Source organism: Macadamia integrifolia, chromosome 7, assembly GCF_013358625.1.
Source record: "Macadamia integrifolia cultivar HAES 741 chromosome 7, SCU_Mint_v3, whole genome shotgun sequence".
Classification (NCBI taxonomy): Eukaryota; Viridiplantae; Streptophyta; class Magnoliopsida; order Proteales; family Proteaceae; genus Macadamia; species Macadamia integrifolia.
Window position 1 is genome coordinate 33206976 of NC_056563.1, and position 15451 is coordinate 33222426.

General features: G+C 39.7%; 1 protein-coding gene and 1 pseudogene across 3 annotated transcripts; one reads left to right on the plus strand and one right to left on the minus strand.

The window, feature by feature from the left end:
* Positions 1-1686: 1686 nt before the first annotated feature.
* LOC122084938 lies at positions 1687-5649 on the minus strand (annotated as a pseudogene).
* Positions 5650-11342: 5693 nt separating this feature from the next.
* Positions 11343-12896, plus strand: LOC122083820. 3 transcript variants are annotated; one of them, XM_042651725.1, is made up of 2 exons: positions 11343-12120; positions 12243-12469. In XM_042651725.1, the coding sequence occupies exon 1, from the start codon at positions 11449-11451 to the stop codon at positions 12112-12114; it is 666 nt and encodes a 221-aa protein (XP_042507659.1). In that variant the 5' UTR covers positions 11343-11448; the 3' UTR covers positions 12115-12120; positions 12243-12469. The 3 variants fall into 3 exon arrangements, 2 of the variants coding, with proteins under 2 accessions (XP_042507659.1, XP_042507658.1); XR_006141731.1 differs by adding an exon at positions 12566-12896 and having other exon boundaries at positions 11344-12394; XM_042651724.1 differs by having other exon boundaries at positions 11344-12120; positions 12234-12469.
* Positions 12897-15451: the final 2555 nt, after the last annotated feature.

Here is a 15451-nt window from a genome sequence, read left to right on the forward strand (position 1 = left end):
AATACAAAAGAAATAAACCCTAACACCATATAGGGACCCGATAGGACAGAATTGCCCCTATCAGGTCCAGAGGAAGGCGCTAACCCCACTAATCCCGATATCGGGATTAGCTCTTCTTAACATAAATAAAAAACTCCACCTAACATAACCAACTCTAATCCCAACAATCTTCAAATTCTCATAAGCACAATTAAACAGAAAAGATGACTCATACATGAGACGTGTCTCATACCCAAGACTTTTCTCTAGAAAAGATTACCTGAAATGGAGTAACAATAACTTGTCACTGCAATAATCTTTTCTACCATCAGTGGAAAGAGAAATTGAGAAGAGGAAGCAAGAAAATCTCCTTTGATGCTCTCCCTTGGTCATCAATAACTGGCCACTGGGAACGAAGATGGAGTAGTAAGGGGGAAGGGTAGGGTTTCCACTCTCAGAAGAAACGAAGAGGAAAATGTTTGGGCATTTTGATTTGGGTTATTTGGTTTTAGGTTATTATTATTATTATTATTATTATCATTTTAACGTATAAATTAGTATTATAAATTATATGCGTTTTATTATTCACCCAAAAAAGTTATATTTCTATAAAAAAAAATTATATACGTATTATAAATTCATGTTTATTGATCTGTACATATTTAAAAAAAAAAATCAATAAAACATTCGGGTACGCATATAATTTGCGAACTTCCTAACTATGGTCTTAAGTCAATATGTTTCCAATTTTAGTTTGTTTCCTTTTTTAATTCTTATCATGTATTGAGTCCTTTCTACTCCGTCCGTCCCCCCCCCCCCCCCCCCCCGCCCAAAAAAAAAAAATGTATTGAGTCCTCCTCTACTCTTTAAAGAGGCATTGTTGTAACAGAGAAACACATTGACTAATTAATGAAATTGTTTCTGAGCTTTTTTAATATTTATCTTCTTCTTCTTCTTCTTCTTTTTTTCTTCCAGATAGGTTGTTCATCATCAACTGAGAGAATTGAGGGTGAGAAACTCAGGCTCAAAAAGCCATCCCTTATCCCTCTTTCTTCCTCCATCGATTCTCACCATTTTCCTTTTCCTTTTGGTTTTATCCTGTTTTAAATGAGTGATTGAATTAAGCCAGATCAACCTCAACAACAAAGCTGCATTTTGGCTGAGCCTTCTTCCCCCTTCCACCAAACTAATAAAGAATCAGAACTATAAAACTGCCTAAGAATCCATCAGAAACAATAAACTTACACATTGCACAAACTGGATCAACTCGGATTCCCTTCGCCCAAAGCAGTGAGTTAACCCCAACCCCCCAAAAGTAAAGAAGAAAATGCCTACACAGCCCATAAATTGCTGAATCCCTTTCTTTATGCCTGGATAAGTTTCTACTCCGAGTCTGGTTTGATGTTTGATGACAAAAATATTGAGATTAAGCTCCAGAGTCTTTAGAGGCCCAAGGAGAAACAGTCATCTTCTCATAAACATCTTTTGCTAACGATGGGTAGCCAAGCTTTCGGCCTGACTAGTCCCGTGGGCCCATACTGACCTAACAACCCCATGGATTGGGTCATACCAAGGTTGAATGAGAATCATTCAACTTTCACTGAAAGTAGTGAAGAACACTAAACACCCCATGTGAGTGGCCCGAAGGAGGTAAGAAGAGTCGAACTCAAAACCACACACTTCTTGAGGCAAAGGTCCCTTGCCAACTCAGCCACCCCTGGGGGTTATTGGATATAGATAAACAATAACCTAGAAAGCAAAGAAAATCTTGCCAAAAAGTGGTCCCCCAGACTCATAACCATTGTTTATTGCATTAGAGACACCAGCAACACCCCAGTGAGGTTTATTATCAGCAGCGTGGTTGGAGGAATGAGCAATGTAGTCCACTTGAATGCAAATATTTCTAAAAACTGATCATCGTCTCTTGCTTTTGAAGACACAGTGAAGTTCGTGCTAATACTGGCCAGTACCTTCAAAAGTCCTTGGAAGATTGCAAAAAGACGTGCAAAAATAGCTCCAATCACCCAAAATTGCTCATTCCTCCACCAGTCAGCAATACCAACACCATTCCATCTCATTTCCAAGATATTCTTTGCAAAAATATAGATGAAAAGTGACAGGAACCATATGCTAGCAACATTGCTAAGCTGCAGCAGAAACAAAGCACAAGCATATTATAGGGCAGTGAAATGTAAGTTAGGTTTCCTATCTCTCAGAAAGCTATTGTAGAAGAGAGTGAGGGGGAGGGGAAGAACCTCTAGGGCAATGGATTTTCCCATGAGCAAGCATACAACGGGTACAGTACAGTATAGTACGCGAGCTAGGGGTGTCAATCGGTCAATTTGGTTTGGTTTCGGTTGGGCTGAATCAGTTTCGGTCTAGGAATGAGGGAGACCAAAACCAATCCGTTAAGGAACTTCGATTTTGGTCCGGTTTGGTTTCGGTTTATTTCGATTTTTTAATATCGGGTCACTATCGCTTTAGATTGGTTTATTATCGTGCTTGAACCATAATGAAATCTTACTTTCATAATTTGTAGTAACAAATGATTTGATGAAAACACTTGAAATTCATAATTAAATCATGGTTTATCATTGTAAAGGAAAGATAACTAATATTGAAACCGATGGATAACTAATTAATCACTAAGAAAATAACTAATATTGAAATAACAAAATGAACCCTATTATCCAATCATTCATTTAACTATCCAACTAATTTTGTACAATGAACAAGGGGAAATCACTGGAAGCATTGTTACAATTTACAAATCGATTTCTCTATTCATAACCTCATATTCATTGATTTGTAACATTTTGCATTACAATAAAAAATACTCACTAATATTGTAAAAAATGGATAATCAATTCACCAATTTATAATTTCATAATAATTTTTTTTATCGTTTTCATTCGGTTTGGTTATTGGTCGGTTTGGTTTGGACAGGTTTTTAGTCGATCCCAACATACCTCAGTCCAAAACCAATCCAATAAGGATCAGTTTGGTTTGATCAGGGTTTCCTTGGTCGGTCTCAATCGGTTTTATCGTTTAGGCTAGGTTTTGACACACCTAACACGAGCAATGGAATTGATGTCCAAGGATATACAGTATCAAGATGGACGCTCTAAACCTCAAACCCCAAACCCCAAAACTCAAACCCCTAAACCCCCAAAACCCCTACACTTCTAAACCCTAAACCCTAAAATGTTCTTGAATATGTCATTTCTATTGTACTCGCATGTTCTCTACTTGCTTAGCTACCAAGCACCTCACTAGACATATCTTAGGTGGATCATATTTGCAATAAAAAAAAATAATAATAAAAATAAAAAGATTTGGACTGATATTTGGATACCAAAGTCCATCCTCGGCTCAAAGAACTTTTTTGGAGAGTGTTACATGATGGGTTGTCTACTAAGATTGTTTAATTTTGTCATATTGATATTACCTATCCTCGGTGCAAATTTTAGAATGAGCCATCGTCTTGTCCGATACTACACATATTTGGACCGTGGGTCCCCTGGGATTATACACACAGTTCCTCCAAGCTTCCTCTATCTATGAGATCTCTTTAGCTCAATGATTTATTCGGGTGGCTTTTCCAAATCTCGTATCCTCTCTATTTCCTCCATAACTATGTTTTTTATATCTTCTTCAGAACAAATGTGGTTTTCCAAAACCAAAATTTGTCTCCATCTCAGGTTGTCGATTTAATTTGCAAGTAGGGTTGATGGTTCTACATTACCTGTTGATGGGCCTAATGGGGCTTTGCAATCGTTTCTCTTATTTCTCTTGTTACAATATTAAACCTTGTCTACTAGGGATTATCCATCATCCTATTGTCATCTATGACGGATCTAAGAATCCTTTGTCTTATAACAGTGGATGAGCTTCTGTTATATCTCTGTTGTTAAAATCAAATTTCATCTCTCTTTGAGTTATGACACTACAGGGACTCTTTTGGCTTCAAAGACCAGAAGTACTTGTAAGGTCTACAGCAAACTATGGCAAAAGGACTCCGGAAGAAAGAGATTTGGATGGATAATGAGGAGTTGTGTGTATTAACTCAACAAAACATTATGGGTTGGCCGTGGGATTTATTTGTTCTCCCTAATCTATTGTATCCATGCTTGAGAAAGTAGACATTCTTATAACATGTAAGGATAAGTATGGTGTGTCTGTTGCTACCATGCTAGCCTTTGGGCCAAGGAGGGTAGGATACATCAAACTACTGATATGAATGTACCTAACTTTAAATTAAGTTGAGGTTTCGTTTTGTTTATGAAAAGAAAAAAAAAAACATTCCAGATTTCTCTAATCCCCAACCCTAAAACACGAAGCCCTAAACCCTAACCCTTAAAACCTAAATCCAAAACCCAAAACCCATAGCAGCATTGGCATTAATGTGATACTGAAAATTAGAGGTAATGCTGAAAGGAAAATAACTTGAAACAACCTTCGGTGCTTTATGGAACTAACTGTCAAATTAAAACTGCAATACAATCACAAGTTCCATGTATGATACTCTCTTCATCCCCATCCAACCAATGAAATGGTTGGCCTTTCTTACCAATTCTCTTCCCAAGCTACTGGGAGTATTTCATTATCTGAAACAAAAGAGGGGACGCAATGCCATCAATACGTCTACAAGGAAAGCCGATAAAAAACTCCTTTCCTCCATTTTTTTTTATAGATTTTGATACAATAAGATTAATTACAGCATTGATTTTACACTTGTAAAATTATTACAATCACAAAGGATTAAATAAAGAATGCTGGGCAAATAACAGCAGGGCCTATATATCCTTTAAATTTGCATGAATTACTTTTCCAAATGTACTTTACTCTTTTTTTGGTAGAAAATGTACTCTTCTATGAAAAAGGGACTGTTGTTGGAGTTCGGAGAAGCTGTTGCAGCAATCGTGCTGCAAGACGTTGGGTAATCCCTCCTACAACACGCCCACCAAGATTACGAGCTTCTGGTTCTTGAAGGACCTGGGCACGTTGTCAAGTAAGTTACTATACTGGCAGAATGGCATGATTGTGGAAAACATGTCTTGAACATCGAATTATGTGTCAGCTCAAATTTATTGATCATGTCATAGAAATGAAAATATTCACTTTTAACTAAATATTTGCCTAGTAGTACATGAAAGGATGATTACGAACAAAACATGAATATCTGACCCAAAAAGCACAAAAAACCTATATTTGGAAGAAGAAAAAGAAAAAAAATATATATATATATATATATGAATTTGACAGAGATAAGACATAAAAAATCATTGTGTAATTATGATTTGTCTTAATACAAAAGATTTTTTTTTTTTCTCTTGGCTTCAAGGCAGAGCAAAGGTCTGTTTGATTCCCAAGGAACGAAAGAAAAGATCAAAACAGAAAAAGAAATAGAGATTCTATATGGATTTCTTATCAAACCCAGTTTTCTGGCAGTTTGGAATGCACCCATGAGGATGGAAGATTCGGTATTTAAAATTTAAATTCATCTTCGCTGCACGTAATTTTCTCTCACTGTCGCTAACACAAATCTCACCCCGATAGTGAGAAAAAGAAAACCTTGCGTACAGCCGACGCACATGTGGACAAGCCATCTTCCCAGACATTCCAGCAATCAAATGGAAGTCCCAGCCAAAGACACATCAGCACCACCATAATCGCCACCTGCAGAACCATCATCAGATCACCGCCAACAAAGAAAGAAATATTTTGCAGCTAGCGGAGGGTGGCTTCCGTTTCCGACGAAGATGAACAGTATGTTGTAAGGAGAATAAAAGATCAACGTGAATCCGCCATCGGCATCTCAATCCATTGGATGGAGAACTGAGAAACCCTGTGACTTCAGAAACTCAAATGGAAAATCTTAAAAGCAAAGACGATTGGTGTGGGATTTGTAGAAACGCAACCCTAAAACGATGCAGAAGATAATAGAAAAACAAAACAAACAATGCACACTGATTTTACGAGGTTCGGCAAGGTTGCCTACATCCCCGGTGAGATGAGATCATGCTTCACTATCAATGGAGAATAGGGTTACAGCGCTTGTCCTCACACCTCTCAGTATTGCTTGCATTACAGAGAAAGAAACCCTCGCTACAAATATATAGCGAAAAAACCCTAATCCGTATTAAACTACAATTGCCACCCTAATCTGGATTAAACTACAATTGCCACTCTAATTCGGATTAAACTACAACTGAATACAAGACATCATACACCAACAATCTCCACCTTGGCTTGAATTCTGTCGAGCATCCTGTAAAGATAACTTGTAGACGTCTTCATCATTGTACCTCATTAGAGGCACAAACCCGCACCTGTTTGGTGCGTCCCTCATCTTCAACAATGAGTAATATTAATCAAGTCCAAACAGGACTCGAACTTCTCTGTAGTAACTGGCTTTGTAAGCATATCTGCAGGATTGAGATCTGTATGAATTTTTCTCAAGTGAATACTGCCTTCTGACACAAGCTCCCTGATCTTGTGAAATCTCACATCAATATGCTTTGTCCTTGCATGAAACACCTGATTCTTTGCAAGATGTATGGCACTCTGACTGTCACAGTGTAACACTGTACCTCCTTGCTCCAACCCCAACTCACGAACCAGTCCAGCCAACCAGACTCCTTCCTTGGTAGCCTCAACTGCTGCCATGTACTCTGCCTCTGTAGTGGACAATGCAATTGTAGACTGAAGCATCGCCCTCCATGATATAGGTCCACCAGCCAATGTAAACACATACCCTGTAGTAGACCTCCTCTTATCTAAATCACCAGCATAGTCAGAATCAACATAACCTGCCAATTCTGTAGAACTTCCCTTGCCACTGAACATAACACCTATATCTTTAGTCTTGCTCAAATATCTGAAGATCCACTTAATTGCATTCCAATGCTCCTTCCCTGGATTACTCATGTATCTGCTAACAACACTGACTGCATGAGACAAATCCGGCCTGCTACAAACCATAGCATACATGAGACTCCCAACTGCGCTAGCATAAGGGACTTGAGACATCTGCTCCACCTCCTCATGTGTTGTAGGGCATTCCCTTTCAGATAACTTGAAGTGGCCAGCTAACGGAGTGCTAACTGGCTTGGCCTTTTCCATATTGAAACGCTCTAGCACCTTTTCAATATACCTCTTCTGAGTTACCCAAAGTTTACCTGCATTTCTATCTCTAAGGATTTCCATGCCAAGGATCTTCTTAGCGGCACCAAGATCTTTCATCTCAAATTCAGCACTTAACAAAGACTTCAAAGAGACTATATCATGTTTGTTCTTTGCAGCAATGAGCATGTCATCAACATAAAGCATCAACAAAATAATGGAATTGTCACTTGACACTTTATAATAAACACAACTATCATACTCACTTCTTGTGTAGCCAATCTTCATCATTTGGGAATCAAAGCGCTTGTACCACTGCCTAGGAGATTGCTTAAGACCATAAAGCGACCTCTTAAGCAGACAAACATGGTCTTCCTTTCCCTGCACCTTGAAACCTTCAGGCTGCTCCATGTAAATATGTTCCTCCAAGTCACCATGAAGAAATGCAGTTTTCACATCAAGTTGTTCAAGCTCTAAATCATACATGGCCACCAAAGCAAGTAGTACCCTAATCGAAGTGTGTTTCACCACTGGAGAGAATATTTCATTGTAGTCTATCCCCTCCTTCTGTGCATAGCCTTTGGCTACAAGTCTGGCCTTATACCTTTCACGCTCCTTCTCAGATGCTGCCTCTTTCTTACGAAAGACCCATTTACACCCAATGATTTTTCTTCCCTTGGGTTTTTCCACAATCTCCCAAGTCTTGTTCTTCTGTAGAGATTCCATTTCCTCCATCATAGCTATCATCCATTTATCATGCTGTGCATCACTCAAAGCATCATGGTAGGAAGATGGATCACCTGTACCTATAGTGAGAGCATAGGCAACCATATCCTCAAACCCGTATCTCATAGGTGCTTTGTGAGTACGCTTCCCTTTACCCTTTGCCACAGTATAGGGAACTTCTACTGCTTCATGTTGTCCTGGTAAGTCACTTGATGACTCATTCTCTCTTGTTGTTTCTAACTCACCTAACTCCACCTGCACAGTAGAACCTTCTTTATTTTCACCAACTGCTTGTGAATTGTAATTTGACTTTACTACATGAGACTCATCAAACACAACGTCTCTGCTAACCACAACCTTCTGTGAACTTGGATCCCACAACTTGAATCCCTTTACACCTTTCTTAAAACCAAGAAAGATACACTGCTTAGACTTTGAGTCTAACTTGGAACGCTGCTCACTCTCAACATGTGCATAGGCTGGACAACCAAATATTTTTAGAATAGAATAATCTACTGGTTTTCCTGTCCATACCTCTTCAGGAATTTTACAATCAATCGCCTTTGATGGAGACCTATTGATGAGGAAACATGCCATGTTCACTGCTTCTGCCCAAAATCTCTTGCTCAACCCTGCATTCAGCCTCATACTCCGAGCTCTTTCTAGAAGTGTTCTGTTCATCCTTTCAGCTACACCATTTTGTTGTGGTGTCTTTGGAACTGTGAAGTGACGTGTAATCCCTTCAGCTTTGCACAATTCTAGAAATGGCTTGTATGTGTACTCTCCTCCATTGTCTGTTCTCAAGTATTTAATTTTCTTTTCTGTCTTCCTTTCTACCTCAGCCTTCCATTCCTTAAATTTAGTGAACACTTCACTTTTATGCTTCATGAAGTAGATCCAAACTTTCCTTGAGTAATCATCAACAAAGGTCACGAAGTATTCTGCCCCACCTTTAGATTTTGTTGTTGAAGGACCCCATACATCGCTGTGTACATAATCAAGCACCCCTTTACTCTTATGTTTTGCAGTTTTGAAGCTGACCTTGCACTGTTTTCCGAACACACAATACTTGCAGAAGTTCAATTTACAAGTTTTTACTCCCTTCAACATTTTCCTTTTATGAAGCTCCATCAATCCTCTTTCTCCCATATGCCCTAACCGCATATGCCACAGATAGGTATCATCTGTATCAAATACTGCATCTGTAGTCACAGATGCTCCACCTATAACTGTGCTCCCTATGAGTCTGTATAGGTTTCCTGCTAGTTGTCCCTTCATGACAACCATTACACCCTTAATAACTTTGAGAACTCCACCTTCTGCTATGTACTTGCAGCCATTTGAGTCAAGTGCCCCCAAAGATATTAAGTTTTTCCTTAATTCTGGTACATGTCTCACATCTGCTAAGGTTCTTACTATCCCATCAAACATCTTGATTTTGATAGTGCCTATCCCAATGGTCTTGCATACGGCATCATTCCCCATTAGGACAGACCCACCATTATATGGTTGATATGTATCAAACCAATCCTTATGTGGACACATGTGATATGAACATCCAGAATCTAAAATCCAAGAATCAGAAGGTTGATTCTTACCTGATGATATAGAGAGTACATCTCCATCATCTCCATCTGAACTGTTAGCCACGCTAGCTTCCTCAGATGCCTTATCTACACCTTTCTTCTTTAAGTCTGCCTTCCTCTTCAAGCACTCTCTCTTCAGATGACCTTCTTGCAATAGTAACAAGAGACCTTTGTCTTTGCCCCTTTTGATTTTGATCGACTCTTCCTAGATCCCTTCTGATTTGATCTCCTTCTTTCCTGCTCCTTGTCACCTCCGAAAAAACCTTCTCCTTGAGATTTCGTACTACTGGCCTTCTTCCTTGTATCATTGGACATGAGGGCAGTTGCGACTTCATCTATCTCAAGGGTCTCCTTCCCGTACAAGAGAGTCGTTACTAGGTGATCATATGATTTTGGGAGCGACGACAGCAATAGTAACGCCTTGTCTTCATCCTCGATCTTAACTTTCAGGTTTGCAAGTTTACTTACGATCTGATTGAACATGTTAAGATGCTTTAATAGATCCGTACCTTCCTCCATCTGTAGAGAATACAATTGCTTCTTCACGAACAACTTGTTCGTTAAGGACTTCGTCATATAGATGCTTTCAAGTTTCGCCCATAACTGCGGTGCAGATTCGATACCCACAACATATTGTAGGACATCATCAGAAAGATTTAATCGGATATCACTTACCGCCTTTTCCTCCATCTCTTCCCAATCTTTGTCAGTAATTTTTGTAGGTTTCTTCGACTTCCCCAACAACGTTTTTGCCAAACCCTGCTGTATCAGAAGATCCTTCATCCTTTGACACCAAAGGGTGAAATTGTTCTTCCCATTAAACCTCTCGATGTCATACTTGACATTCGATCCCTTCCCTGCCATCGTGATAGTAAACCCTAGAAAAACGGAAACCTAGAGCTCTGATACCAATTTGTAGAAACGCAACCCTAAAACGATGCAGAAGATAATAGAAAAACAAAACAAACAATGCATACTGATTTTACGAGGTTTGGCAAGGTTGCCTACATCCCCGGTGAGATGAGATCTTGCTTCACTATCAATGGAGAATAGGGTTACAGCGCTCGTTCTCACACCTCTCAGTATTGCTTGCATTACAGAGAAAGAAACCCTCGCTACAAATATATAGCGAAAAAATCCTAATCCGTATTAAACTACAATTACCACCCTAATCTGGATTAAACTACAATTGCCACTCTAATTCGGATTAAACTACAACTGAATACAAGACATCATACACCAACACTGAGTTCTGTGAACAATTTTTTGGGCGGGATTGGTAGATGTTGGGATTTGTATTTAAGTTTTTTTTTTTTTTTGCTGATAACAGGTATCCAGGCTGTGGCCTACCTAATCCTATAGGTCTATATTGATCCCACAATTGCAAGAATCGAATCCTAACAAGGTTGAACTAATGAAGAACACTAAACATTCTAGAGGAGTCGAATTTAGAGTCACATGCTTTTTTATGCCGAAATTTTTGTCAACTTGAATACTCTTGGGGTATCTAGGAGTATCCAAATAATCAATCTAACATAAAAAAGTCAATGGAGAGTACAAATATTAATTAGCAATGAATGTCTTGAGTCTTGACTAACGAATTTGAGGGCGGTTCAGGTTCAGATTCAGATTCAGGTTAAGGAGACCAGTATGTCTCTTGTATGTGAATTTGAAATTCACTTTCTCTCTAAAAAAAAAAAAAAAAAAAACCCTAGAGACGAATGATAATAATCGCAACCTGATCCATTCACTCAAAAAATTCCTCTCAAGTGAACTGTGATGACATAATATTGGCCATGTGGAAAGACCTTTCCAGGTACCGCGATTGAATTAATTTTGCAAGAATGAATATATATATATATATATAAAATCGATGGGGATCAGCCTAGAGAGGAGAGACAACCAGGTGACACAACTAGGTGGGCCACCCTAGGAAACGGCTTCAGCTTGCTTGGCATTGCGTAAAGAAGAATGGCTAATTAATAGCGCGAGAGAGAGAGAGAGAGAGAGAGAGAGTGAGTAGGAAGAGGAGATGGTGACGGACACTCTGATACAAGTCCTGTTTCTCTTGCTGAGTCTGGGGATGTTCCTAGTGATACACAACGTCCCCAGGAAAGCTCTAACAAAGCTGCGACTAAGGGGCCGAGAGAACGTCCAAGCGAAGCGCCACTTCGTCCAAGGGGCTCAGCTGCTGGCCCGTGCTCGATCCTCCCGCAACAAAAATACCTGCGTCTCCCTCGCCAAGGACGCCATCGACCAGGCCGACAAGGCTCTCCTGCTAGACCCAAGAGACGCCGCCGCTCACATCCTCAAAGCCCTATCGCTGGACCTCCAGGGCCACAAGTCTTCCGCCCTTAGGTCCCTCGACGTCGCTCTCTCCCCGCCCGCCGTCAAGACCATCTCCGATCGTGAGCGGGGAGACGCCCTCTTCAAACGTGCGGAGTTGCAGATAGCCGTCAACCGCCGCCGCCGCCGGGTTGACTCGGCTCTATCGGACCTGTTGGAATCCGTGAAGCTTAACCCTGGCAATTCCAAGGCGTTCTGTCTCTTGGGGCAGTGCTACGAGAAGAAGGAGATGAGACTTGAGGCCAAGCAGGCGTACGAGGAGGCCATTAGGATCCAGCCCAGTTCTTCCGCAGCCCGCGAGGGTTTGGACCGTTCAGCATCGAATTATAACGGGGCAGACACCAAGCAGTAACCAGAGGTCAGAACCTCGAAATTTATAAAAAGAAAAGGTTTTGGACTTTGGACAATTTCTGGGTTCCTTTCGATTACACATACTATACATCTAACCCTCCCGTTCGCCTTTCTCTAAAGCCTTTCCAGGCCTAAATCTACCTGCGTATGGTGTTCATTCTTACACTCGCCGGTCTCCTGCCGGCGTTTATGTTCAGTTTCTGGCTACTGACGGGTGGGGAAGCTGTGAGGGTCTGATCGCTCTTATTGTATCTTTGAGGGGCTCAATCTTGCCATACCTCGTGAGTCAGTTTTTTCCAACTCTTTTGTACAGTTCTTGAAATTCAAGGAAACGAGAATTGGATACTTAATTTGCCTGATTGATTGCTTCCCTGGTGTTTTATTAGATAGGACGACAAATATGGCAAGATATAAGTGATCGTTCTATTTTGATTTTTTTTTTTTTTGGACAGAGTTCTATTTTGATTTACTTGAACGATAGAACTGAAAATGGTTGCAATTGGGGATCGTGGCGGCAGTAGGAACAGGGTTTTCGATGGTGGACCGGTCTCCTCCAATTCTGATTCATAACACCTAATAACCCTAGTAATCGGCCATTTAACCTGAAAACCCAGACCTTTGAAACCGTGAGTGGGAATAATCTTTCTTCTTTGAATATATGTTGATGGTCGCACATGTCGGGCTCTCAATCTTAATCCAACTATTGAAGGACTGGTTTTAATAACTGGACTTGTAATGAAGGATTGGTTTTAATACAAGACTAGAAATCCTGTTTTCATGGTAGATGAAACTCCTTCTCCAGTAGATTCATCCCCTAAGATCAGCATAATCACAGTGTTACTAGGTGGACGATTTTTTTCTGCAAATTCGAAAATGTCAAGCATGTAGTAGTTTGATATGATTCCCTATCTTGTTTCTAACATCTCCGAATATCACACCAGTCTTCTGCAAATCCTTTCTGGGGTGATACCAGTTATTTTTGATTCCACTAAAGATATTTGAGATATTTGAGAAAAAAAAAAATTGGATGATTTTCCATATAGGAAGAAAAATAACTATTGAAAACACATTCTGGATCTGCAAGTCAATATTTGGTTCATATAATGATTCATAGTATAGTTTACCAATTCATCAATTTTTTTTTGGGATTTTATGAAAAAGATCCAAATTATCGCACCCGTTTTGAACTTTTTCCCCTTTTCTCAATCAAACAAACACGGCCTAAATTTTTCATTCAGGCTAGCTCCAATTGCGAGAACTCCTTGAAACAGATTTTTATTTGGCCTGCAATTCTAACTGATGGATTGCAACCTTCCAGCCCTACTGACTGCTGCCACTGGACTCCCAAATAAGATGTGAAGAAGGAGATACAATTTTCTGCCAATCAAACACAGTGACAAACACAAATACCAAATCTGATTCCGACAACTAAAACAGACTTTGAGTGTGGGATTAGGAAAGTTGAGCCGTCCAGAGGGAAGGAACCCATAACTGAATTCTGAGAGAGGAAAAAAAAATGAGGGAATAGATATCAATAATCAGCCAAAGAGTACAACTGATACTGTAGGACAGAGTACTGGTAATGACCAATGATTAGTGTTTGAAGTTGAATACCTAAGGGGGTGTTTGGTTCGTTAAATCTTTGGGATGACATTCTTTAGAATGATAATTCTTAATTTTTGGAGTTGTTTGGTTCCATTACATTGACCCTCATAAGTGAGCATCTTACTTTCCATGAATAACCATATTACAAAGGATGTGTTCCAAATCTGAGTTTACCTCAATACTTAAACTCAAATTTGAACAACCTTTTTACCACCTAATATAAAAGGAGAAAGCGGAAAGAATTTCTCTACGGAAGCCAATATCTCAACCCGCGAGAAACATGTACTAGCCTCAAGGTAGGGGTGTCAATTTCCTAAATCGAACCGATAAAACCGGCCGGATCAAACCGATAACAACACGGATGGAATTGAACCGAAGCCTTATTGGTTCGGTTCGGTTCGGTTTGGAGTATTGCAACCCCAAAACCAAATCAAATCGCACCGAAAACCGGATGAACCCAAAACCAAACCGAAACCGGCTCAAAACCCGGACCAAAATTGAAACCAAACCGGTAAGAAACCGAAACACTCCAAAATTCATTAAAAAAATCAAAATTTGCATAGTTTTGTATACATTTGTATGGAAAGTCGAATCCAAACTTGACCAAAAACCAAAACCAACCCGGTTACAAATCGATTTAAGAAATCGAAGATAAACCGAAACCAAACCGCACTGAAACCAAAACCAAATCGAAACCGGAATTTCCTTATTGGTTCGGTTTCGGTTTCAGCTTTCCCACATTGAAACCTACTCAACCCGGATCGAAATCGAGCCGGACCGATCGATTGACACTCCTACCTCAAGGCAACCAAACGATTTTTCAGAAAGAAACATAATTTAGAAGCATGTCTATCAAAAGATTGACATTCATATCCGATATATACACCATTTGATTTACTGAACCAAACACCCCCTAAGACTATTGGCATGACTAGAAGTGGATACATGTGTGATTATTGTCTGCGATGAAGGCCGAGACAACATCAACATGTGCCTTGATGTCGTCTCGGCCATCCGATGCTCCCGCACCACCGCACTTGTGGCCGAGGATGTTTTCACATGGAGGAAACATATGTGAGGAATATGAAAAGCCTTACTCTAGTAGAGTAACTTCAGACGTGTTGCCGTTGGAGTCCCCCACTGGTAGCTATCACTCAATAAACCTGAAAAACCCTAGAGCCATTCTTGACTATAGATAGGAAGGAATCAGTAGAGAGAGCCGTGTGTGTGAGAAGGTGAGAGACATGGGAGCAAGGATTTAAGGGACACTATTGGTCTCTGTCGATACCGATCCAGATCGGATTAGATCAGTGGGTATCGGTCAATTTTGCCCCTACTTTTTATTAAAAAAAAAAAAAACTATTTATTTACTATTTTACCCCTGAACCAATCCAGATTGGTTTTAGCCGATATTGATATGATACGGCCAATATAGCCAATACTAGACCGATACTTGAAACCATGTATGGAAGAGATGGAAAAACATAACAATTGAGAAAAGAGAATTTAGAAATTGAGGATGAAGGGATGAGGAATTTATTGAGAAAGTATATCATAATTAGAGAGTATTTAGATATTATAAATTATAAAATTATAAACGGTATCAGCAATTTAAGAAAATAAAAAAGAAATGACGAAATAATATAATATATACTAGCAAACATACACGTACAAATGCGTGTGGTCTTATAATTTGAGAAAGAGGAAACGCCGGCCTTGAGTGTAAGGGAAAC